The sequence below is a fragment of the Ptychodera flava genome, chromosome 3 (genome assembly GCF_041260155.1).
Source record: "Ptychodera flava strain L36383 chromosome 3, AS_Pfla_20210202, whole genome shotgun sequence".
NCBI lineage: Eukaryota > Metazoa > Hemichordata > Enteropneusta > Ptychoderidae > Ptychodera > Ptychodera flava.
This window is the reverse complement of record NC_091930.1, coordinates 10,199,284-10,225,197: the sequence shown is the minus strand read 5'-3', so window position 1 is coordinate 10,225,197 and position 25,914 is coordinate 10,199,284. Positions and strand designations below refer to the sequence as shown.

General features: G+C 36.2%; 1 protein-coding gene across 1 annotated transcript in view; it reads left to right on the top strand.

Annotated features, from left to right (window-relative positions):
* LOC139127292 (uncharacterized) overlaps positions 1 to 23,310 on the top strand; it is a 28,731-nt gene extending 5,421 nt beyond the window's left edge. Inside the window, exon 6 of the mRNA XM_070693212.1 lies at positions 20,500 to 23,310. Within this exon, the coding sequence (XP_070549313.1) occupies positions 20,500 to 21,074 (575 nt within the window). The 3' untranslated portion in view covers positions 21,075 to 23,310. The remainder of the gene's footprint in view (positions 1 to 20,499) is intronic.
* Positions 23,311 to 25,914: the final 2,604 nt, after the last annotated feature.

Sequence of the window (25,914 nt, the reverse complement as noted above, 5' to 3'; positions counted from 1 at the left end):
AGGTAGATTAGGTTGAAGGTAAACTTAAAGTATATCACGAGGAGAGTGTTGTTTAAAGCGCAGTGGTCGTCGCGCTGCGCATGCTCTTGAGTTGACAACATATCCGAGAATGCCGCATGAGGTTACGGGTTGATTATTATGTTTGCGATATTGCCGCTGATATGGCGGCTGATTTGTCACAAGCATACCAACTTACCAAATCTAACACGCAATAAAAGGTCAATTAATCTAAGTTAAATATCTGCTGAATATTGAACAGTAATTACACGCTGGATTGAGATCACATTTGATCATGATTTTCTTGAATCAGTTGAATGGGGCTCGCTCGAGCCATGGAGCTAAACACTTACCCGTACGCGTGTATATGCCAGCAGACTATCAATGACCGGGCTCTGGTCTACGACATCGCTAGCAAGGACGAGAACTTTCATTTCAAGAGGCCCAACAGGAGTACAATTGACAAAAACGCAAGCTACAGAAATCTACAGCTCGCAGAGCAATGCCCGCTGCAGCAAGAAGCATCTGTTCCGTGGTCTGCATGAACGTCTGTGTCGGTTCAAGAGAACCGGGTATATGGCGCGCTACACTCGGCTGTGGATAATCCAACTCCACTACGAAGTTTACCCCGTTGGGGTTGCAAACGAGAATTCCGAGTACAGGTATCAAGTCAAGCGAAGGACCTTTCATAGGTCTTCTTGTTATGTGGGGTTATCTCATTTGAAAGAGGATTCAGACCTACCCAGCAATCAGGAGGTACAACAACGAAGTTTGCGTAGCACCGGTAGGCCTACACTAGCTAGCCGTTGGATCTCTGCCATGACCATGCACAGGATCTCTCGATACGTCCCTATGTGTAGCCGTGCAATTTTCCTGCCAAATGCCGCGAAAACCCGCTCGTTTTGTCTATTGTGTCCTGTCATTTGACTATTTCTTGCCACGTATTACTAGAAGAAGTAAGAAATGGTGATCAACAGTGGGTCGTGGGCAAAGTCGTCGCGGGGCCGGTACGTTGTGCAGCTGGTTGTGGGACCGGATTCTCTCATATATCCGTGTATGTCAACGCGGTGACCCTCTCCCGTGTCCTGCTCTGGCTTGCCGATCATGGTCTTGAGTGTAATTTTTGTGTTAGGCATTGTGCTTGTTGCTGGTCTACACACACACACACACACACACACACACAGATATATATATATATATATATATATATATATATATATATATATATATATATATATATATATATATATATATGTGTGTGTGTGTGTGTGTGTGTGTGTGTGTGTGTGTGTGTGTGTGTGTGTGAATAAAGACGTAATTGGAGATAACCCATAACTCCCGGACGAGCCCCCAATTTTGTAACCGGGTAATTAAACTGACAATTAAATTTAGCCAGATAATTAAACCCGACCAAGGTTCATATCACACAATAAACAAACCAGGAAAGAATGATTATCGTACACTTCGCGTTGCAGTTTATATTAAGGTTTATTTCACTACAGCTAAAATCTCTACTACTAACGATAATAATAATAAAGAATAAAACACACTGGTCTACAATGATTAAAACTAATAGCAGTATTACTGGAAAATAATTTCCAGGCGCAAAATCTAAAGTTCATCCACCATAATAAAGTTCCAGAATTCTAAAATGGCTGTTGTCTAGGGTTCATTCACTTAGCTATTGTTCATAGGGCTGTACAATGGCTTCTCCTGTAGGTCAATGTCCGTCCTGTTGCTATGACGATGACAGTCTATCCAATAGGAAACTACGTTACACACACAGAGTCCTTCCAGACGATTCTCCCTGGGGATTTGTTATTCCAACCCTGGTAGCAATACTCGAGTTGATGATTGACTCGAACAATTCCAGGCACTCCTTGGCTCTTCACTCAGGCCACACAATAGGAACACACACAGTCTACCAGTAATTCATTAACTGGATCTCCTCTGTAATCACAGTCATGTAAAAGACCAATGGCAATTATGTAAGCGTTTCCTTCTGTTTACACTATCTCATTCAAGATGAGACTAAGTCAACATGATAGCAAATACACTGTACAAAAATACCATGAAACAAAGAACTAAGAATCACAGAAAATTTCCTTCAAAATCAGAAACTCAAATTTCAACATGTTAAATAAAACTTCACTACTATCATAAAATACTACTAGAATCAAACTAACTACAGAATAACAACTTAGAAACTTTTCCACGTTAATTGGGAAACACATGGTCCTTCCACGTTTTAACTTGAGGGGTGTGTCTCACACTTTGAGACTTTTAAAAATTCATTGTTTTCAATACCAAAGCCTTCAAATACACATACCTGTAATCACAGTCATGTAAAAGACCAACCACGTTGTCTTGGAATTTTCTCTTGGCATTAAAACGGATAATAATTCCTAAACGTACATCCACACCAAAGTACTGTCTTCAGCAGTGAAAATCAGTAGAGCATTGCAATGCATTGTGGGCGAAGACGCTATCAATGAAATTCCACACATGTGTCATCACACTCAAACAACAGGCAGCAGATCAAATCACATGACATTACAATCGTAACCGGGGTTACACATATATAATATAAATATATATATATATATATATATATATATATATATATATATATATATATATATATATATATATATATATATATATATATATATATATATATATATATATATATATATAAGTCACTGGACCTAATATGATACCACTCAACTCCCTGGGAAGCAAACAACAGCTCACATGTGCAGCCATAAGCGCAGCAGAGCTAAACGCACACATAACAACCTTTGTCCTTTCAGGTACCCATCACTCCCGGGTGGGGAGAAGCAATGGGGATGAAGTGCCTTGCTCAAGGACACAACACCACTGCCATGCCGGGGCTCAAAGTCACCATCTTTGGATCGTGAGTCCACTGCTCCAGCCACTGGCCCATGATGCCTCCTCACAAACTGCACAGATACACAACACAACAAAAGCTAGTAAAGCCATACACACATATGAAATAAGCTATCATATTTTCAACATAAATATACCTACACTGGTATAATAATTTGAAGTGCATTTGTACACTAAACAAGCGACCTAGCAGCCGATATAGCTAGCTGTGTTATGTAGAGAATTCCTCTTTTGGGCACATGTGTTGATGAAAAAGGTGGAAATTTTTGATAGTTTATTCCAGTGGCCAGACAAAAAATGGGAAAAATAGCTGCAAAAATACGCAATTGAAGATTTCATCATAATTTGAACATATGAAATTAAGATCATCCCTAAGAACTTGCCAACAAAAGCCATTAGACGAGTAGTTTTTTAAGATTAGACTTTTTTTGTAAAAATTGGCAAAAATTGCATAAAACCGAACTTGCAGATTTCATCATAATTTCAATATATCATAATAAACTAAGCTATTGGAACCTGTATACCGAATATCAAAGCTATCAGAGAAGAGTTTATTGGAAACACATTTTTGACCGAAAGTGGCAAATATTACCCCTAAAATATCAAATTGTAGATTTCGTCACAATTTCAATATGTCACATATAGTTTATCTGTAGGAACATGTATAACAAATGTCAAAGCTATCAGACCATTACTTACTGAGAAACACATTTTAGACCCAAATTGGCAAAATCGCCCCAAAAATACAAAATTGTAGATTTCATCATAATTTAAATGTATCACATTTTTGTTAATCCATATTAACCCGTATAGCAAATGTCAAAGCTGCCAAACAAGCGGTTTTGGTAAAATAAATTTTTTGACAAAAAACTGACAAAAAGTGCCTTAAAAATACAAAGATGCAAATTTCACCAAAATTTGAAAATGTCAAACTGACACCACCCTAAGTAAACTGCATGTCAAATTTCAGAGCAATCGGACATGCGATTTTAGAGGGGATTTTTTCACCAAAAAGAGCAAAAAATGCCCCAAAACTACAAATACCGGTATGCAATTGCAAATTTCACGATATGAACAAACTTCTGTGAGATAACCCCAAGTGAACTGCATATCAAATTTCAAAGCAATCGGACAAGCGGTTTCAAAGGAGAAGGCAATTGTTGTTGGACTACGGACGGACAGTGACAACGACAACAAAGATGACGATGAAGGACGACGACGGAAAATCAACTTGTTTGATAAGCTCCGCGTCGCTGACAGCGGAGCTAAAAATTAATAGTGAGTTTTGCCTTATAGTGTCATTTTTACTGTGTGTGGTAGTCTATTGTGCATACTATAAACAATGGTGTCCCAAATAAACCTAGAAATGTCTGTGCTTTTATTTATTGAATGAAATTTATAGGAATGAAATTTACTAGGATATGAGGATAAGAAAAATATATGTGAACATAATGGATTTCGGAATTTTACCCAAAAGTGTTATTTCAGTATACATGGTTGTCCACGTGAAAACTATGATTGTTTTCAATACAAATCTGGCAATCTGTGCATTTATGTATCTTTGAAAACTGATATGAATGTATTTCACTAGAACATGATGATTAAAAGGGCAATTGTGTACAAAAAATTGGAATTTCCCAAAAGTGTCATTTCACTAACTATGTATCGTTGTCTACGGTGAAAATTATTGTGTACAAAAAACTTTAAATGATCACCAGTCATACTGAAACACAGCTGTTTTGTTGGATGGCAAAAAATGGTTAATGAAAGATTTGTTTTCTGTCCTGTTCAGAGTGATTTATTGGTATGATTTGTATTGAGTGAACCGTTGAGGCCCCTAATGATTCTCTGGAATTTTCAAGGCCCCCCCCCGAACGTCTGACGGCTTTTGTGCCCTCCCATTTTCTCTCTCCCTGCCGTTATGCATGTTGAATAATGTAGGAAACATCGTCAGATTCAAGAAGTCAAACTAACGTCTTGTACCTTTTCAAACGCCATTGCTCCGCAGGAATGGTTCTACTCCGGAATAAAAAGGACGCGATGTGTTCTACCTGGGACGAGTACCCAAATAATCACGTGATGCCGGTACAAACAAGCCACATGTGTACTAACGCGTATGGAAATACACGTACGTCTATGCGCGTTTGCGCACATGGCTTTGTTTGTACCATGGTCGATTCGAATTCCGGGTTTTTGCCTATAAGCAAGCGAATGTACGCAATGATTCGATACACACAGAAACCGCGCGCAGTATTCCAGAACGTAGGGAGTAGCGGGCTATATCAGTAGTGCATGCGACAGGGTATTATTACATGCCTCGTATATCGAACGTCGCGCGCTCCATAGATTCATGGTAACTCGCCGATGACGTCGCGGGCCGCATAGTCATCACTGGACTGAAAGTGAACCGGAACTATTTTCAACTTGAAAACTTTTCGACGTAAAAGTCTTGAAATTGCATGTTTTGCACAGAAAATCCGGTTTTTGGAAAATTTCGCATAAAAATATTGATAAACCGCATAACAGTAGTTTAAATATATCAATGCGCCATTCGATGATGAAAATCGTTCTATTTTTAACCGTTTTTCGTCTAAAATGAAAATAAAGCATTTGACTATAATTTGCCAATAAACGTAAATATTTTTGGTGCAAACTGAGTAAGAGAGGCATGTAATAAAAATATTATAGCCCAAACAAGGGACTATGTACCCTCGGGCAGGAGACCATTTGCCCTCCTTACGTCGGGCAAATGGTCACCTACCCTCGGGCACATAGTCCCATGTTTGGGCTATAATATATAATATCAGCACAAGACAGGGCTACATATCACCAAAGCCTTGTTTTATCATTTGTTGTTCTATATCACGTGATTGAGGCTCTGCAAATCACGGTAACTAGATAAAACGCGAGGTGTAATAAATATTGTAGATCTATCATTTAGAAGAATAAAATTGCCCTTGTGCTAAAAAAGATACATGGTACACCTGTTCCATAAGATTTACCATTTCAAGGCAGTGCATTCTGTGGCTGCCTCTGCACGTTCACTGCGAAACAGTTTCAACGGACCCATTGAACATGTCTCATGCTCTGTATGTGTTGTGCACAGGTTTTCCAGGAGCGCGCCAAGAATAGCGTTCTGTACTAACGCTATAAATTGGACAAAATTTTGTTGACTTTGCACGAAAATGGTCAATATTTGTCTGGTGATAGTTACAAGATGATACATGTCCTAGCGTGAAATTGTATAATGTTCACTGTTATATATAATACGAGACAAAAGCTTGTCTCTGTAAAAACTATAAGTTGTGTTTTGTTCAGATCATTGAAAGCCTTATATATATATATATATATATATATATATATATATATATATATATATATATATATATATATATATATATATATATATATATATATACAAATGTATACAATGTGCTCTCCCGGTTATCACCATAATGGCTTTATCGCAACCTCTGAACTTGGGCACAGTGAGTACGGTTTATATATATATATATAAATATATATATATATATATATATATATATATATATATATATATATATATATATATATATATATATATATATATATAGCTTATGCAAGTTCACACGTCATTTTAGCGAATGAAAGCTATACATTCTTAACTGAGCACGGTCTCTCTACAAAATACAAAATAAGGCCGTGGGCTGATGCAAAGCTATTTCCATGAATTCATCAGAGGACCAAAATATTCACGCCAAAATGATGATGATGATCATGATTATTGTAGTGATGATGGCAATGATGATGATAATGACAACGATAAAAATCTTAGCACATACTATGAGAATTCAGAATAAATTGTATTATATTGCTAGGGAAACTTAGGGTGATGAAAGCTATATTGATACAGTGATGATGTCAATGACTATGTATCAAAATGAGAATGATACTACAATAAAGACAATAAAATTGAAAATAATTATAATCGTGATTAGTGGGTTCTTCAAACTGTGACATTGAATAAAGAGGAAAAAAGATACCTACTGTGGTGTATATAAAATTAAAGAGCTGACAAATTTAGAAATACTTCTAAATGAATGCATCTATACTTTCTTGTTGTCTTAAATACATATTGCCTAAAGTGACTTGTAGGTACTGCCCTGTGGCCATAAGTTTTATGTGTAACAAACAACCCTTAGGGCAAGAAATTCAACATCATTTGCCAGATTTCTTTCATTTATTTCGTGAAATCAATAAATTCATACACCACAGTCAAGATTAAAAAACTAGGACTAAAATATCAAAAATCGGATTGAAAATAATACTTATGTAATAATAATGAATTATGATGAATTGAAATAGACCGTTGGCATTCTTTGACATTACATTGGGAGTACATGATTCGATCATCACGAGTGATGCAAATTAGAGCTCTAATATTATTTCATTTTTTATGTATTTCAGGAACTATTTTTTTCTCCAAAGTTTCTTGTTCCTTACTAAAATAACACGAAAATCCTAGATGTTTGATTGATAAACACCATGTTGATTTTGTCAAATGTTATTGTTGATGACTCAATTTGACAACAATAGCATTGCACATTGTACACTACCACATAGTGTTATAAGTCAAAGTCTGTTATTTCCATCATCGTTTCAGGAGGAGGAAAGAAACTGTGTGCTAGATTGTTCAAGTAAAAACTTGAACAATCAAGTTAAAATATCGTCAACGAGTCATTGTAAATGACACAGTTTCCAGCAGTAATTAAGCATATTTGATAACAGGTACATGTAACTGAAGTCAAATAATCCAGCAATTACTATGTGTGACTCGAATTCAAAGGAATATGTAGTCAGAGCTGAATGTCACAATATCCCATTGTCTTTGTTTCAAGTCTAAGTGAATTTAGTCTCATTTATATGTCTGAGGAATAGCTCCAACTTTACAAAGTTGAATCAACATTGCCTCCAGGCGGCCATACAAATCACACACCAGATATGAACTGAAAATGCTCACGTGTTTCATTATATATTGCATTTATGTGCAAGTTTGAACCTTTGCTACATGCTTTGCTACATTTAAAGTGTTATGATCAACACAATGAATTTCACCACAGATCAATTCTAAAGGTCATTAAGTATTCAAATATGTAATTAGCTGAAATAAAAATAACTATTTCTTAGAGTACTGTCATTGTATCACAATATAGCATGTGTAATTACCTTTGGTCAAGTCCTTCAAGCTCTATATGCCAAACCGTGAAAGCTTGTTAGCTATTTATGCAAATTATGAATTAGCTGACATGAAAATGCAAAATGACTTTCAATACTGTTATAACCTGGTATAATGATCAATGTACACAGCATGTTTCGCCAAATTTTATCAAGTAAATGCCAGTATATATCCCTAATTTGGAAGGTTCATTAAATATGCATATTGGGAATTGGCTGAAAAAAATGTCAAATGACTTTCAATAATCTTGTATCATAGTATCTTTAATGTACATAGCAAGTTTTGCCAACTTTGGTCAAGTCAAAACAGATAAATATCGCTAATAAATGCGGGATATCGGACCGCAGGCGGGCGAAGATTGCATTATAAGCGCGCCAACCCAAACTCACTGCATGGACATCACATTTACGAAATCGAAGTCCAAGTCAACTACGTCATTGTTAGAATAAGAGAGGTTTTCCATCACACGGGAGCATACCACCACAATTTTGCACAGATGGCGTTGCACTGGCATTGAAAAGGGTGCATGGGAGCATGGGAACGCGGGCAGTTTCCCTCGCTGTAGGTAGGAAATGCATTGAGCAAGACACACTTCCGGGTTCGCAAAAAAACGAGGATCCATTTACGGGGCGCTCAAATATAACTATTTGCTGTGATACATAGCAGAGGCGTATATGTTTGTGATGCTGAGAATAACATCAGTAAATAAATGACGGGTTTTAAAAGTTGACGTTTTTTTGCGATGAAACAGACTTCTGAAGGTAGCTCGCTTGGGGAACACGTCATCCCGGCCGCTGTCCGCTTTGACCCCAGTAATTCACACTGGTTTTGGTCGGCCCCAGGTACCCAAGTCACTTCGACCCCGTCACACTTTTGCCTACATGCCCACGGAGACGATTCAACATGTTCCACAACAAAGCCAAGACAAAAATTGAAAATATCAATAAAATGGCTTCACAAAGGCTGAAATACACGATACTCGATGAAGTATGAAGTTTATGAAATGAAATCAAAATTGACAACACAAGTGTTTGTCTCGGGTAATACCACTTGAAGTTGTTTTTTTCCATACAGTGCAGTATTTGTCAGTGACAAATTAATCTTTGCAATACATTTTTTTGCGATGAGCTGGAAATTTGATTAATATCGAGTTAATGTACATAAATATTCCGTTATTTACTGGGACACGTTTATTTTCTCGATCCGCTATCTGCGGACTACGTGCTGAAGTACATTGACTGTTCATGTCAACGATCGTTTCTCCCTCTGCAGAGTTTCTGTATCCCGTTCAACAACGCTGTACCTCGATCACACGATAGTGACGCTATGTAGCTGTGCAGTATTGAAACTTATCATAAAATGGCCACCTCGTCTAACAGTAACACGTATTGTCGGGATTATCGTACGGAAAAAAGACTGCAAAAGTAAGACTTATGAATCTTCATCAGAATTGAACACATCATGATTGTACACGAGTATCAACCGTGAATGCACGTTGAGCTCGGCAGTTACACAAGCATGGTACGCTACATGCATAGCCCTACGAGTATGGCGACAGTGTCCGGCTTTGGCTACGCCGCCTACCGGAGGTGGGAGGCGGCGTAGCCAAAGCCGGACACTCTCGTCATACTCGTAGGGCTAGCTACATGCACTGCCGCGATGCCGATCGTATGCATTCCAGGCCTATCCCGGAATTTGTTTCACAAACAACCTCAACGGAGAGCAAACATACTTCTATGGACAGTGACGAACACGTTTCTTGGCGAAGCAAATTCAAAACAGTGCAGAAGTACATGAAGTAGGTCATGGCCTTGGACTCTGTGCACGAACCTGATTGGACACTTCAATACCTTTGACCCAAAGTTATCATTCATCAGCACTTCCATGCCATGAGGCTAGGTAGAGAACGTATGTACTCATTTCTGGCGATCGAACAGCGAGGGAAACAATCAATTACCAAGGATAAAGCTAATTTGCTAAACGATATTTTATCTTGAATAGTGAGTTGAATGAGTAATAAAATATCATATTTTTAATGTTCAATACGAGGTTGAAACACGGAGGGACCGTGGTTGAAACCAGTGCTATCCAGCTGTAGCCAACCTGGACAAGCACATTTCACAGCGCCCTCAAACAGTCGATTGTTTTCACTTGTCATATGCGGCGTAACAGAAAAATTAAAACTTTCATAACTTCATTAATATCCAAGCCACGCCCACCAAAACCTTTTCAGTTCTAGCCATTTGAATTCTGAAGATGTCTACCAAATTTGACTGAAATACGTTCAGCCGTTTTTGAGAAAATGGACCAACAGACAGACAGACAGACAGACAGACAGACAGACAGACACACAGACAGACAGACAGACAGACAGACAGACATCGCTGCGACATATGCTCACGTGTTCACACGTGAGCAAATCACACAAAACGCTTGCTGTACATGTGCATCTTCACTTCCAGGTTACATATGATGCCCTTGTGAAAAGTTTTACTGAATTCTTCCTCGCACTTTTAAGCACAGATCTGGAGAGAGAGAAAAAAAAACGACTATGACTGCAAAATTGTCATATTAGATCACACAAAAACTATTGGCAAAAGGGTAAAATGACAATTGAGACTTGAACATCAAGACACTGCCATCTTGTTTTAGAGATCTGAAGTGGTACTATTAGTACTACTGACAACATGTGAGTTTCAGTTTCTCTTACTGGAAGCAATACCATTCAGACTCATACATAAACCCACATTGCTAAAAATACATGATTAACAAATGAATGAAATCTATTTATGCATGTCAGGACACTGGTTAAAGGCACATGAGCTGCAATTTTTGGCATATTTTTATGATTTTATATTTAGATTAAAATCAGTTCATAGAAATGTTCTTACTCAGAGATGTTTACTCAAGTAATAAGTCATCGTTGATGACACAGTCCCCACTTGTTAATGGGTACTTTGAATACAGGTCCTCAGAGAGGATAGAGTCCTCTTCATTAGGTCTGTGATAAAATACTTTTGAATAAATTCGCTTGATACATGTGTGAGTTGTAGTTCAGGACATGGAAAAATCGTAATAAAATGGCCACACGGTGGCCATATTGGATCGTATCACAAAACAAATATATGTGCATATGTATGACATAGGTCAATGTCCTTGTAGCAAATTTGATTAAAATTGGTTGAGATATGCCTGAGTTATGGCTTGTACATGAAAAAATCATAACAAAAATGCCGCACAGCAGCCATATTGGATCGTATCACAAAACAAATTAATGTGCATATGTATGACATTGGTGAATCTCCTTGTACCAACTTTGAATAATTCACTTGATACATGTCTGAGTTATGGTTCTGGACATGAAAAAATGTGATAAAATGGCCACACGGCGGCCATATTGGATCGTATCACATAACAAATCAATGTGCATGTTCATGACATAGGTCAATATCCTTGTACCAAGTTTGAATAAAATCGGTTAAGTTATGCCTGTTATGGCTCTGTACATGAAAAAATTGTAACAAAATGGCCGCCTTGTGGCCATATTGGATCGTATCACAAACAAATTGACGTGCATATCTATGGCATTGGTCAATGTCCTTGTACCAACTTTGAATAAAATCGGTTGATACATGTCTGAGTTATGGCTCTGTACATGAAAAAATCGTGATAAAATGGCCGCCTGGCGGCCATATTGGATCGTATCACAAAACAAATTGACATGCATATCTATGACATTGGTCAATGTCCTTGTACCAACTTTGAATAAAATCAGTTGAAACATGCCTGAGTTATGGCTCTGTACATGAAAAAATCGTAATAAAATGGCCGCCTGGCAGCCATATTGGATCGCATGACAAAACAAATCAACGTGCATCTGTATGACATATGAAGTAATCCTTGTACCAAGTTTGAATGAAATCGCTCCAGGCATCTCTGAGATATCTGCGTGAACGGACGGACGGACGGACGCACGCACGCACGCACGCACGCACGCACGCACGGACATGACCAAACCTATAAGTCCCCCCGGACGGTGTCCGTGGGGACTAATAATTATCCACTGAGTGAAACTGCATTGGGAGGTTTCAGTAAGACAAATAATAAACGGTTGCCGCACCCAAATATGGCCACCGCCATACAACTACATGATAAATAGTGTAACTGGTGCATGTGCACATTTGAATCTTTATGAAAACAACATGGTGCAATGCACTGAAAGGACGGGAAAGAGATTCACTTCACTTGGACAAAAAATTCTCCATTTTTCACATAACATGGCAAGATTTTGAAAATGTCAGGAAATTTATAATGAAAAAAAATCTGTTCAATTTCTTGCCTATTCTGCCACAAGCAAATGTTGTTGAGGCATACATGGTTCAATTTGCAGATTACAATGAATATCTCAGGAAATTGGAGGTACCTTGAGGTTGGACAAATTTTGCAGAGTTGCAGCTCATGGGCCTTTAATGTATGGCCCACATACTGGTACATAAGATTGTGTAATATGCAAGTGAGCAAACTGTGATATATCAGGTAATTTAGGTATTCCCAGTGTACATCAATTTTTTTATCAAATTTCAGACATTCTTTTTGATATATGGCCTAGTTAAGAAAGGCATTAAATATGCAAATGAGATGATATATAACATAAATTGAATAATACTAACAATACTACCTGTTCATTCAATGTTGTGATCCTGACAATCCCTGTCACCATTCATCTGAATACTTTATGACATGACACAACATGTGCATCAGTGTTCAAGTTGTCACATGGTGAAAACCATACTGGCATAGCTAGCTCTTGGTAGTGCAAAATTGTCTAGCATGTAGATATTTTCAAAATACAAAAGAAGATAATTTTGATGCCCTGGAGTCCATGAAGTTTCAACGGGATTATTTTTGTAAAAATTAAAAATTCAATTTTCCCCCACAGCATTAACAGAAGTGAAGGTGGCCATTTTGAATTTCAAGTGTTGGTATATATTTGGGTAATATTGCACTGGGACAAAACTTTGCACTATGGACCCTGATGTTATTCTTTATTTCGAAAGGCAGCAGGTTAAAATTTCCTAAAGAAAGTTTTTTGATTTTACTCTCAGAAGGTGATATGTTTGTACTTTACATATGTTAACATGCTATGAAAGTATGACATATACTGACATTGAAATATGTTACCTGATAGTCTTCTGTAATCTCTTGTGTTACCACTCCTTGACCAGCCACCATCAAATATATCAAATCCATTCTGTGTGAACAAAATATTCAAAATTACAATGTTAAAAAAATGAAAAAAGGCCATTTCATCTTCAAAAATTTCCTTCAGTACAGTGACGTCTCAGGAAAGTGAGAATGCATCATCTACATGAAACTTTCTAACAGTATATGGTCATTCCTATAAGAAACACTGCTTTTAATATATACACAGCACAATGTGATGAATACAATCAAATCTCCATCCGTATCATTCCAAACAGTGTACAAATATTGCAATGTCTCATATTAGAGGGGGTCTGTCTAAGAGGAATCATAAGAGTATGTGTTGCCAAGGTCGTTCCTGTTTTTATGTATCACATGCAAAGTAGGGTTTTATATAGAAAACTGTCATTTCATTTTTTTTTGAGGCAAAATATATTCCATCAACTCAGACGTTCAGAGAAAGTGTTTTTGTTTCTTGCATATACATGTACATACAGCCAGAAAGACATCCATCAATACATGTATGTCATAGGAAAACAAATTACTCTTACAGTAAGCTAGGAGTTCTGAAATCAAGGTGTGCAATGTGCTTTTTGTTTTGTGTGTACATCACTTCAAGTCATGGCCAGTACATTAAAGTATACTCTGACTGTACATCATATGATGAAGTGCATAAAGATGTGTGATTTAGAATGTCAACAGTTTGGTGTTCATGGTTGACAAGGGACTGACTAGATAATGGGTCTGGTAGAGCTTTAAGATTGTATAAGTAGTTCAATATTTGTCCACATTAACGTGGGGATTCTGTAATAGATACCGGGCAACCACCAACACCAAGAAATTTCTGGTTTGGAAACCAGCAACTCTGAAGGGCCATGGTCATCTAACTAAAACAACACAGACACAGTTATCACACAGCCCACTGGATGTAGCCCGTCCCAGTTGCAACATACCTAAATAGACAATGGTTGTTCTGGACAGCCAACTAGTTGTCGTTTACATTGTTTGAAGTCAATAGATAAAAATTGACATTAATCAATAATGATTTGCATGTACCGAAGGTGTTACCTGGCCTCTGCGAGCAAAGTTATGTTTTTTGCATTCCTAATATTCATCTTTGATTTCCCAAAACATGTTACCAGAAATCGCTTCGTGGTTAGTGATTTAGTGTGAGGGCGCTCCAAAATCTGTAGGTTATTGAACTCTGGTGTAGACATGCATTGTTTAGGGCCTTATAGGTGGTTTTAATGTAGAGTTTGGAGGTTTGGTTAGGTTGAAATAAAAACACCGTAGGCAAGTAGTGAACAGGGACTGAGTGGATGGGAAGTATCGCTGTCTTTATAAAATTGATGCAAAACTTTTTATTTCACTCAAACCTGAATCATACTCATATAAACTGCAAAATCTCCTTGTAGCCTGGTTCTGACAGAATTGCCCATTGGGTTCTGACAGAACACCGCAAATTGAGGTGTTCGTGGAAATAATGGAAATACACACTGCTGAGAACAATACTGTTATGTAGGGAGTGTGGTTTAAAGTACAGCACACCCTAATGTCTTTGTTAAAGGTTTAGTCAGTCTTTAACATTCATCCATTTAAGTAACTTGCTGTCAGGCAGTCAGCTGATTGAACATTTAATATCATTAAGGATAAAGGCTGAACCTACCTCTACCTCTTAAAAATTTCAATTTACTGGGCTTTACGTTTGGGTCAGTCAGTAAAATTCACACCAGTCAACTGGGAACCGGATCTAAACACTGCACTTCATTTGATGATCTGGGTATATTAAACATTGACTCTGATGCTAAACTTGCCTTGGTTTGTTGAGCTAGACTGGATCACAGGTTTCTGGTGGATTAAGGTAGTCAAGACCTGGAGCATCTAGAATTGATAATGCAATCCACAGTCAAAAGTTAGAAAATACTGTAAAATGTCTGAAAAAAATTCCCCAATTTACTTTAGATCACAGAATGACCTACAATCCAAATCATATTCATAGCTAATCCTTATTACATTGCAATAAATTTTCAAAATAGAAAATAGTTCATGACGGGTAACAGATGTTCAACAGCATCTAATTGATACATCAATGCTATCTTGCCATTTTTGCACAATTAGAGTTTTTGTGTAGATGGGAATGATCGCAGTTTCTGATATTCTAGTGAATATTTAGCATGATTCTAAAATGCATTCTAAATCGTAAGACTTCCTTCCAAAATTTTACTCAATATTTTCAATATTTTGCTCCGAACATACAGCGAAATAAAATCAACTGAGTCACCTAAATGTACATTGATATACGCCATGAAGTGGTGTCTTTGTGTTAGTTTGTACATTATTATATTATAATAGTACACTGATGGTGCAAATACTGGATCTCCTTGGTCGAGACGCAAAAGGAACCATGGAACATTCACGATATAGCACGCTTGGCACACGTGCAAGCTTTGGCAAGATCAAAAATCTGTTTTTGACGTTCCATGCTATAATTTCAACATACTGTTATGATATAATAGCAATAATCACAGCCAGCGATGGTATACCACTTGATTTTGACCAGTTCACTTCGATATGTGCACTCGCTATCGCTCATGCATACATTTCGTGAGCTGGTCAAATCTCGTGGTATACCATAGCTGGGCGTGCTTTATTGCTTAACTATCTACTGGTAGATATTCTTCAGAGCTTTAATATCTGGGTGGTTGTACCATGCACTGCACTATGTCTCTATTACCTTGGTGCAGGCTTTGCCCTGTCTATATGCACACCATGCATGTTGAATGAAATACAGCATGTATTTTAACCTGCACCTGGAAATGACAAGTCTTGCTATATTTGTTTTGTTTTTTCACTGACAAAGATGACGCTTTCAATTTTTATATCTAAGAAACATTACCTGACTCACTGACTGACTACAAATCTCGAAGACATTCAAAAACACAGAAAGTGGAAATATATTATGAAGGTTTTTGTCGTTCGATATTAAGATTAAGATAATGGGAGGCTAGGGTGATATGTAATGTCTCATTGATAAACTTCATGTATGGCCAACTCAGTGTGCAGGTACTTGCAAAACTTGACATGCAGAGTGTGCATGTCGGAAGGAAAATTCTCTTCCAAGGGCTTATCTAGCATATACCGTAACTTCTTACTTGCCGCAACTTACCTGTTTCAGTTGGCTTGCATCAGCTGAAAAAAGAATCAAAATAAAAACTCAAAGATTAAAAATGCAAAAACTTCTAAAGAATTAATAAATAAATAAATGACAAATATTATTGGTATACGGTAGTTCTCTTTTTGGAGGATGTGATGGCCCTGAAAAGGGCCGTTTGGTTTGTGTGTACAATATGTACACGATATAAAATTTCAGGCTCAGTTGAACCCAAAGACATCTTCAGGGTCTGTTTCCACATCTGGGTTGGTGAATGACATCTCCATTGCCTTATTCATCTGTCTTCATGTCTTCATAAACTCTGACATCTTCAGTGGGATACAGCCAATGTCGGTCTCACAGGTACTTAACCGTGGTGAAATTGTTGATCTTTGTCTTAGATATCTTTTTCTCATTCTGTCAGCCAACCTGATTTCACTTTTATGGCCTTCAGCAATCTGACTGAAAACGATTTCTTCAATAATCTGTATAAAATGTAAACATCGATAAAACAATAATTCAAAAAGAATTCAAAAATCCAGGCATGTAAAAATGTATAATCATAATCTGATTTGTTTGAAGAGTAAGAAGATTGCAATAGAAGATATTCATGGTTTACATGATAAAGAGCATGATGCAACTTGTCATTATAATTCTGCAAATGTCAAGTTTCTCACAAAATCCATTTTTCCATTAGAGTATAGGAAAAAATGCCAAAAATAAAATTAACCACAGCCATGACAGGTACCTTTCTTTGGCAAATATCCTATTCATTTTTCTCATCGGCAGAAACACTGTGATTGAACCACACTTTTTTTGGGAGTGGAGATTTAGCCGAGTGGTTCTGTCTGTGGCCTCTCAGCTAGGCGACTGATGCCGTATGTTGTGGGTTCGAATCCGATTGAAAACTATCCGTATTGATAGGGAACACAAATGCAAAAATTTGGTTACTGAAAGAAATCAGAGAGAAATCTTGGACATACACATTGTCTTAGAGAGACAATTTTGACAGCATTATGTATGGAGGCAAAAGGTAGTCACATGACAATTTATCAAGCCATCTCATGCATGATGCACTTGTATGAAATGTATACCAACAACCGTACGATATACTAAAAGTATTCAGTTGTGTTTGGGGATTCCCCCTCTGTTGACATGTTGGTACCCCCTAGTACCCCCCTCCCCCCATGAAATGGTCCCAGTCACACCTCAGAGATACAAGTAGAACACATGAACTTGTGAAATCCCCTCAAATTTTCTGGTAAAGGAGGAAAATCTCCCTGTTGATGCCATCCTGGATGAAACACTGATTCAGTGTGAGAGTGTGTGCGTGGTGAAGAAAGTTTTATAAATAAATGAAAGATAAAGAGTGTTGATGGAAAGCAGAGACAGATAGATACATGTACAGAAACACAATAACAGTTACCAAGGTATGGTGACACTAGGATAGCGAGATAGACCTTACAACACATGGAGAGGAGATAATTGCAGTAGTCTGATGTCCAAGATCATAATATCTAGAAAGAATATCTGGTTATTTCCTTCATCAGTGGAAAGGAGGGACAAAGAAACCAATTTGTGGGATAGGAAAATGAGAAATCAGAAATGTTCGAACATTTTCATAATGGGTCAGCCATTTCTAGCATATCATTTTCACGCTATCAGTAACTTTTTGAACGTCTCATCGCCAATAAGCAAACTTCGTCTTAAAGTTGAAGAACTTTGTGGCCTTACAATAATTATGATCAACCAAACAAAATTTTGTGAGGATCAAAATATTCATCTATAAATGCATGAAATGTCTCAAACAGCAAGCTCAAAAGACTAGTGTGTATAAGATAATATTAAAGAAAAGGACAAAAACTGAATCCATTTTGTTACACAAAGACAACAAAAATTACACGTGTGATTATTTTTTGACAGCTCACAAAGCTTAAAAAAATAATCACTGAACAACAGAATGCATCATTCATGTTTTGAGGGCGTGTTGATCTGGGAGAACAATTGAAAAATGTGAAACAAAAATATTATTCACAATGGCCAACATAATAAAGAGGACATTCAAACATAAACAATTGCAACAATTATCATATGAAGAAAGAATGAAAAACTATAAGGGCCAGAAAATCTTAAACAAATGAATTTTCAGTATGGCCAAAGTTAAAAAACAAAAGCACAAAAACCCTTGGTCGATGGTCATTTGTTCATTTACGGTCCGAAACCATTTTGAGGATAATTTGTACACAGACTTCAAAAAGAAGCATTCAACTATAATCAATGGAAAATCTGAGTGTGGCCTTCATCATAACCAAAAAGAACAATAATGAACAATTAAATAAACTGTCAGCGTTTCATGAAATATAATAAGTCAGGATCACAGTTGCCAATATGGCGACAGAAATTGAAAATGCTAAACAAACTCAGATTTTAGTATGGCCTTCAGAATCATCCAAAGAGAAGAAGTGTATTATAGTACACCACAAAGGTCAAAGGGTGAACACAGAATATCCTGAGCTTCAATATAAAGTTTCCTGGCAAAAACATTCATGGAAATGGTGCAGAAACCAAATGTTTATTGCACACAGTTTGCAAACAAATAAAATATATATGGAAAAGAAATTAGAACTTCTATGTTATGATTTAGAACAAAAAACATTAGATTATTAAAAACTGATCAACAAATTACAATTGAGTGTTGGCAGACACATCCAGGATTAATGGTAATAAAAACTGAAAAACACAGTACCTAAAATACCTAAAATAAATAATTTCAGCATGGCCAACACAACCAAACACAAAACAAACAAATTGACATTTGAAGCAATCATTATATTTGAAAATTTTAGGTCAGAGATTATTTGAAAAATGAAAAAGTAAATCTACATGTATATTTACAAAATCAATTTGTAAAGAAACATGACACTACACACTGTAGGAAAACATGTAAAGCGGGTGAAAACCTAACGAAATAAAAACGGCATAGACAGTACAGTGAACTAATCAGCAGACATGTATTTCAAAACTGAAACACACTTAGAAAGACGGAGATACATATTACAGGGAAATTTCGGTGAAGGCATTAAGAAAAACAGAAATTAAATCCAGAAAAAGAATCCAATTTGAAAGAAGAAAGGAAAAATACGTTCCCTACAGAAAACAACAACAACAACAAAAAATTGTGTATCTGTGATTGAGGTCAAAACACAACACAACAATTTATGACCTGCAACTCTCTCGGTAAAACATGAGCTAATCAGCAATACAAATACCAACCTTATGGACTGAAAACCACACTTCCAACAATAAAATGCAAGTATGTTGCCATGGAAACATGTGAGTTACATCAACATGATCTATAATTGTCATTGAGGCCAAAACAAAAAACAATTTACAACCTGCCAACTCATCTGTAAACCAAGAACTAATCAGCAAAAAAATTACTCACTTTATGAACTGAAAACCACACTTCCAACAATAAAATGTAAATATGTTGCCATGGAAACATGTGAGTTACATGAACATGTATCTGTGATTGTTATCAAAACACAACAAAACAATTTACAGCCTTGCAATCATCTATCAAGTAAGAGCCAATCAGCAATAAAGTTACTCACCTTATGGACTGAAATCATATTTCAATCAATAAAATGCAAATGTGTTTCCATGGAAACATGTGACTTACATGAACATGTATCTTTGATTTTGGTAAAAAACAGAACAAAAGCTGGCATAAATAAAGCTGGCAACTCAATTTGTAAAACATGAGGTGATTAGCAATACAATGACTTACCTTATGGACTGAAAATCACATTTCCATCAATAAAATGTAAATATGTTGCCATGGAAACATGTGAGTTACATCAACATGTGAGGTAATTGTTCCTTTAAATGTTCCATGTGTTTGTGTAAACAAAAGAAGTCTGCATTCAGTCAAACTTTGTGAGATCTGAAAATATTTGACTTCATAGAAATTGTAGTTTGCAACCCGACCTTTGACCTTTGTTTACGTTTTTGTTTTCCCTAGGCCATCCGGTCAAGGGGAGTGTCCTTGAAGTGTTTGGGTCAAGATCAATGCCAGGACAATTTAATGGGGCCAATGGAATATACATCAAGAAGAACGGTCAATGGGTTATATGTGATTATGGGAATCATAGAGTTCAGGTTATTGATCCAATCAAACTCTGCTGTGATCTCATCTTACAATTCCATGCATTCCCAAAGTCATTTATTCCATGGAATGTCACAGTGGATGAAGACAATGACCAATACTTTATGAGTGACGGAGGGAATGGCCAAGTTGTGGTGAGTTCTGGACAAAGCAAGATTTTAAACTGTTTTGGACGCAAAGAAGGAATTTCACCAACCGGTATCTGCTTGAGTCCTGATGGTTTTATATTCATTGGTGACTACAAAGGATATGTGAGAAAATATAATAAATCTGGTGAACACATTGCAAGAACTGAAAAAGGACAAGTCAGTCATCCCTATGATCTGATTGTGAATAAGAAATGTATTTTTGTATCAGATTATGGCAGGGATTGTGTTCATGTTTTGAATCACCAGATGCAAAGTATAAGAGACATTGGCAAGGACACTTAGAGGGACCAATGGGTTTGTGTTTTGATCACCAACAAGATGGCATATATGTTTGTGATTACGGTGGGAATAGAGTGGTTCACTTCAATTGTGATGGTGAATTTCTCAGCTATAAAGGTCAAGGTCAGTTAGAGGAACCCCGTTACATTGCACTGTGTAAGGATAATCCATACAGATTAGTTGTAACACAGTATTTCTGTGTTAAACTACTGTACATATAAGCAGACATGACACCACATCATGTCAACTCTGCAGGGATATCTCTAGTGAAAATCTACAAATTTTCTGACAAATTTTACACAACTCATTGCAACTGGCAGGCTGTAAATGTGTACTTTTTGCTGTCGTTTCAGAAATTTGCATATTTAATGGTAATTTTGGATCAAACATCAACGTTTCACTTCAACCGACTGTTTTATCAAACTGTTTTGTAAAATACTGTCATAATCAATTTTATATTTTTTGTATATTTTCTGACAGCAGCCTGTTGCAATATTTTGTGAAATATTTGTCAGAATAATTTTTTGACTTTCACAGATGTGTGCATGAGTGTACAGAAACATACATAGAAGCAGACATGACAATATAACATGTCAAGTCTGCAGGTATATTTCTGGTGAAAATCTACAACTTTCCAGACTAGTTTTACACAACACGATGCTACGGATGGGCTGAAAATGTTGAATGCTTGCTGTAAAATTTGAAATTTTAGGTTTCTTCGGTCAATTTTGGATCAAACCCAAAGATTTATCCCTTAAATGACTAAAATAGCTCGTGCTGATGTGAAAAATAAACAAATTTTTACATTTTCGTGTTTTGGATGATAAATCCGGCAGCAGATTTCACATCGTTCGTTACACACAGACAGCCCGTTGCACCGTGTTGGCAGAAACGTCTCCGAAAAATTGACGATTTTTCACAGAGATGTGTGTGCAAAAACATACCTGGACATTCCAGTGACTTTTTTGTATGTAGCGACGCCTTGATTACTTCAAAGCGAGTATAATATCCGCAGTTTTCATGGATTTCATGGGGAGCGCGGACGGCGACCATGTACACAGGTCGCCATGTTTCAACTGAATGGCCAGTTGTGTTTGCAGTTCAACTGAAATTCAACATGTCGCAAGAGGGCGCTATGACCAATAACGCTATCAGAGAATGTTTTCGCATCAAATCTACAAGTAGATTTGACTTCATTTGACATTTTTGTTGGAAAATATATTTTCAAAAGATAAAAAGGTTATTGAGAATATGAACTGCAAAATTTGGAATATAATAATTTAGCTACTGTTCAGAGGATGATAAAGTTTACCCTACAATCGTATGTTATGAAACTAATTTTGCTATTTATCTTCATGGGTGAATCCAGTGTACTTAATTTATGAGATGGTGAACAAAGTCAATGATTTGTGGCTATGGTTTCAAGCCTGGTATAAAGACTTGAACAAAAACAAATGTTCAATTATTATACCCGTGTTTGGGTCGGCAACTTCTTCTTGCACCTCCATCAAAATAACAGAACCCTCTATTTACTTGAAAAAGAAAAAGAAATATGAACCATCCCCACCCACGGCCCCCAGGGTGATAAAAATTGTATCACAGCCCCCATCATTTCTAAAGGACTTTTTTATTTTGATATTTCAATATTTGTTTTCTTTCTGTGAAACCTACAGTAACTCTATCTTTGGTCAGGTATTCGGTATTTATGTTCCATATATCAACTACAGTCTCTTGGCCTACTTCCGTTAGCGTTTTGAAATACCCAGTATTGTCAAGTAAAGTTACCAGTGTGTCTTGAAGATTAATTGTTATTGTTTAAAACTTAAATTGAAATCTTGAATTGAATTTGATCACCAACACTAACTACGCAGGACACAGATATACAGTCGATGTCAACAAGCTGAGTACTGGGTATTTCAATACGCTAGTGGGAAGTACACCTAGAAACTAGAAAACCAATTGTCTAAACTTACAGCTACTTGGCCTTTATATACACATATGTTGACATAAGTATTATTTGGTGTCACAGATCACAGTCTATTTTTAATCTAGAATGAAATTAAATTGTGAGTAACATATTTAAGTCAGTGTCTGTAGATATAAATACTTTGTATTGAGAGGAACATCAAGGACTTGATATGTTTTGTGTTGTATGTGCCCATTTATCAGTATACCTGCAGTACGCGGCATTATTGTTCCTCAAATATACATTATAATATATATATATATATATATATATATATATATATATATATATATATATATATATATATAATGAGACTTAATATTCAAACTTCAAAATAATTATATTTCTGAAATATGCTGTTCCTTAAGATACACCCACCATGCAGTAAAGATTTCCACAGTTCTGTAAATAGATTGTACTTTCATTAAGATCAACCATAGAGTAAAAATGATTTGTGTCAAGTGCTATATATTATTCTGGTAGATGGACCAAAGTATAAGTTGTTGGCTAAGCCCATGTCTCAATTTTAAACACTCAACAATTTATTTATCGGAGGCTGTTGATATTGAAAATTCAACTAAATACAGTGTACTAAATGTACTTTTGTACTAGCAGGGGATGATGGAGTATAATATGTGTCAATTATTTTATGTTTTGTGTCATATGGCTTTTAATGTATAATGTATGAGAGAAGCTATGTCTCATAGGTTGACACTTCCCAATTTATTTGAAGGCATTTGAAATTGAAGCTTCATATAAATATAGTACAATAAATGTATTATTCAAATAGATGTCACTTTGGTACAGATCTATCATGGAGTAAATATAATCTGTGTAAACTATTGTATGTTTTGTGTCAAATGGCTTTTAATGTATAAGGTAGAGGCTAGGCTATGTCTCATAGATGAATACTTCCCAATTTTAATTTGAAGGCAATTGAAATTTAAACTTCACATAAACATAGTGCAATAAATGTATTATTCAAATAGATCGAAGTTGTGTCAAGTATCACATGTTTTGTGCTTATGCGGTATATGGATCAATGTGCTTAGCCATGTCTCATAGATTGCACCCAACTTTAGCCACGGCATGGCAATAAACTGCTATTGCCAATCTGCTGGTCAAAGTTGTTGTAATACAAACCTGTATAGACTTGCCAAGTCAAGAAATTGATAAGACAGAAAACACATGTACTTGTATTCGACCACAGTGTACTGACTTCAGACACACGGAGAATCACCTTTTATTCCTGGGATGTTTTTGTAAACTGAAACATTGATTTTGACAGGGTGTGGAATTGTATTTGTTATACTGTACTTCCTATTCACAGTTGTGTATATTTGACTTTCTATCTTATAAATGCAACTATATCCAAATTTGATATTCCTCATCTAGACTGTCAAAACGTCAGTATCGCTACTCACATTGAGTAGTGATACTGTCGTTGCATCTTGAAAATGTTGCATGTGTTCAGTCAATTGGTCAAATTCTTCTTCAATTGTTGTTTCCTCTTATTTCTATTAATTTGTTTTATTTGCATGTTTGTTTGTATATTTACTTTCAGTTTATTTATCTATTATCTTTTCTATGTATGTATGTATGTATGTATGTATGTATGTATGTATGTATGTATGTATGTATGTATGTATGTATGTATGTATATGTATGTATGTATGTATGTATGTATGTATGTATGTATGTATGTATGTATGTATGTATGTATGTATGTATGTATGTATGTATGTATGTATGTATGTATGTATGTATGTATGTATGTATGTATGTATGTATGTATGTATGTATGTATGTATGTATGTATGTATGTATGTATGTATGTATGTATGTATGTATGTATGTGTGTATGGATGTATGTATGGATGTATGGATGTATGGATGTATGTATGTATGTATCGATGTATGTATGTATGTATGTATGTATGTATGTATGTATGTATGTAATGTATGTATGTATGTATGTATGTATGTATGTATGTATGTATGTATGTATGTATGTATGTATTGTATGTATGTATGTATGTATGTATGTATGTATGTAGTATGTGTGTATGTTTATCCTAGCTTTCCTTTGGTACCCACAATCTATGATACCTGTGGGCAGGAGAAGATCACCATAACGCTGATAAATTGCCCTGTGTAATGAAATGAGACTGACAGTTCTTTCGACCAAAAAATCATAAAACTTCCTTGAGTTCCCTTTGTTTGATCAGATGCCTGTATTGATGAAATGATTTGCTTTCTATCATCGTCCGTCGACGGGAACTGCGCTTCGTAGTATAGCGCCCTCAACGTTAAAATGTCAGTCGAATTATTAATTGCATTATACAAGAGCAAATGAGGAAACGGTAACGTGCATCGGTATGAAGGGGAGTAAACTTCCTTTTTTCTATATTGATGTAATTTTTGTGCAGGTGTTGTCGATTACCCATCATTTTTATTTCAAGTGTTGGAAGTTCATTACATATCAAAAATATATGCTGACGTAGAGTTTAACTGCCAAAATTAAACAGTCAAGAACGTCCATTTCAAATAGAGTTTTTCACATCCTAACACTGCATGAAAACCCGATAATTCAGATTAATTCACGTTAATGAATCGCCTGTATTATAGTATAATACACGTGAATTCACATGAATCCACATGAATACAGGCTTGCTGAATACAAAAAATGGATTCTTGACTGTATTCATCTGTATATGCACTCTTCAGCTAAAATACAGACAATAATCCATGTTAATACAGTAAGTATTATAGGGTTTTTATCATCCTAAACGTACACAATATAAAAATTGGGAATGTTAATCATTTTAGCTGGCCACTTTGTGTCTTCTTTGATTTTGCGGGGGTGAATATGACCTT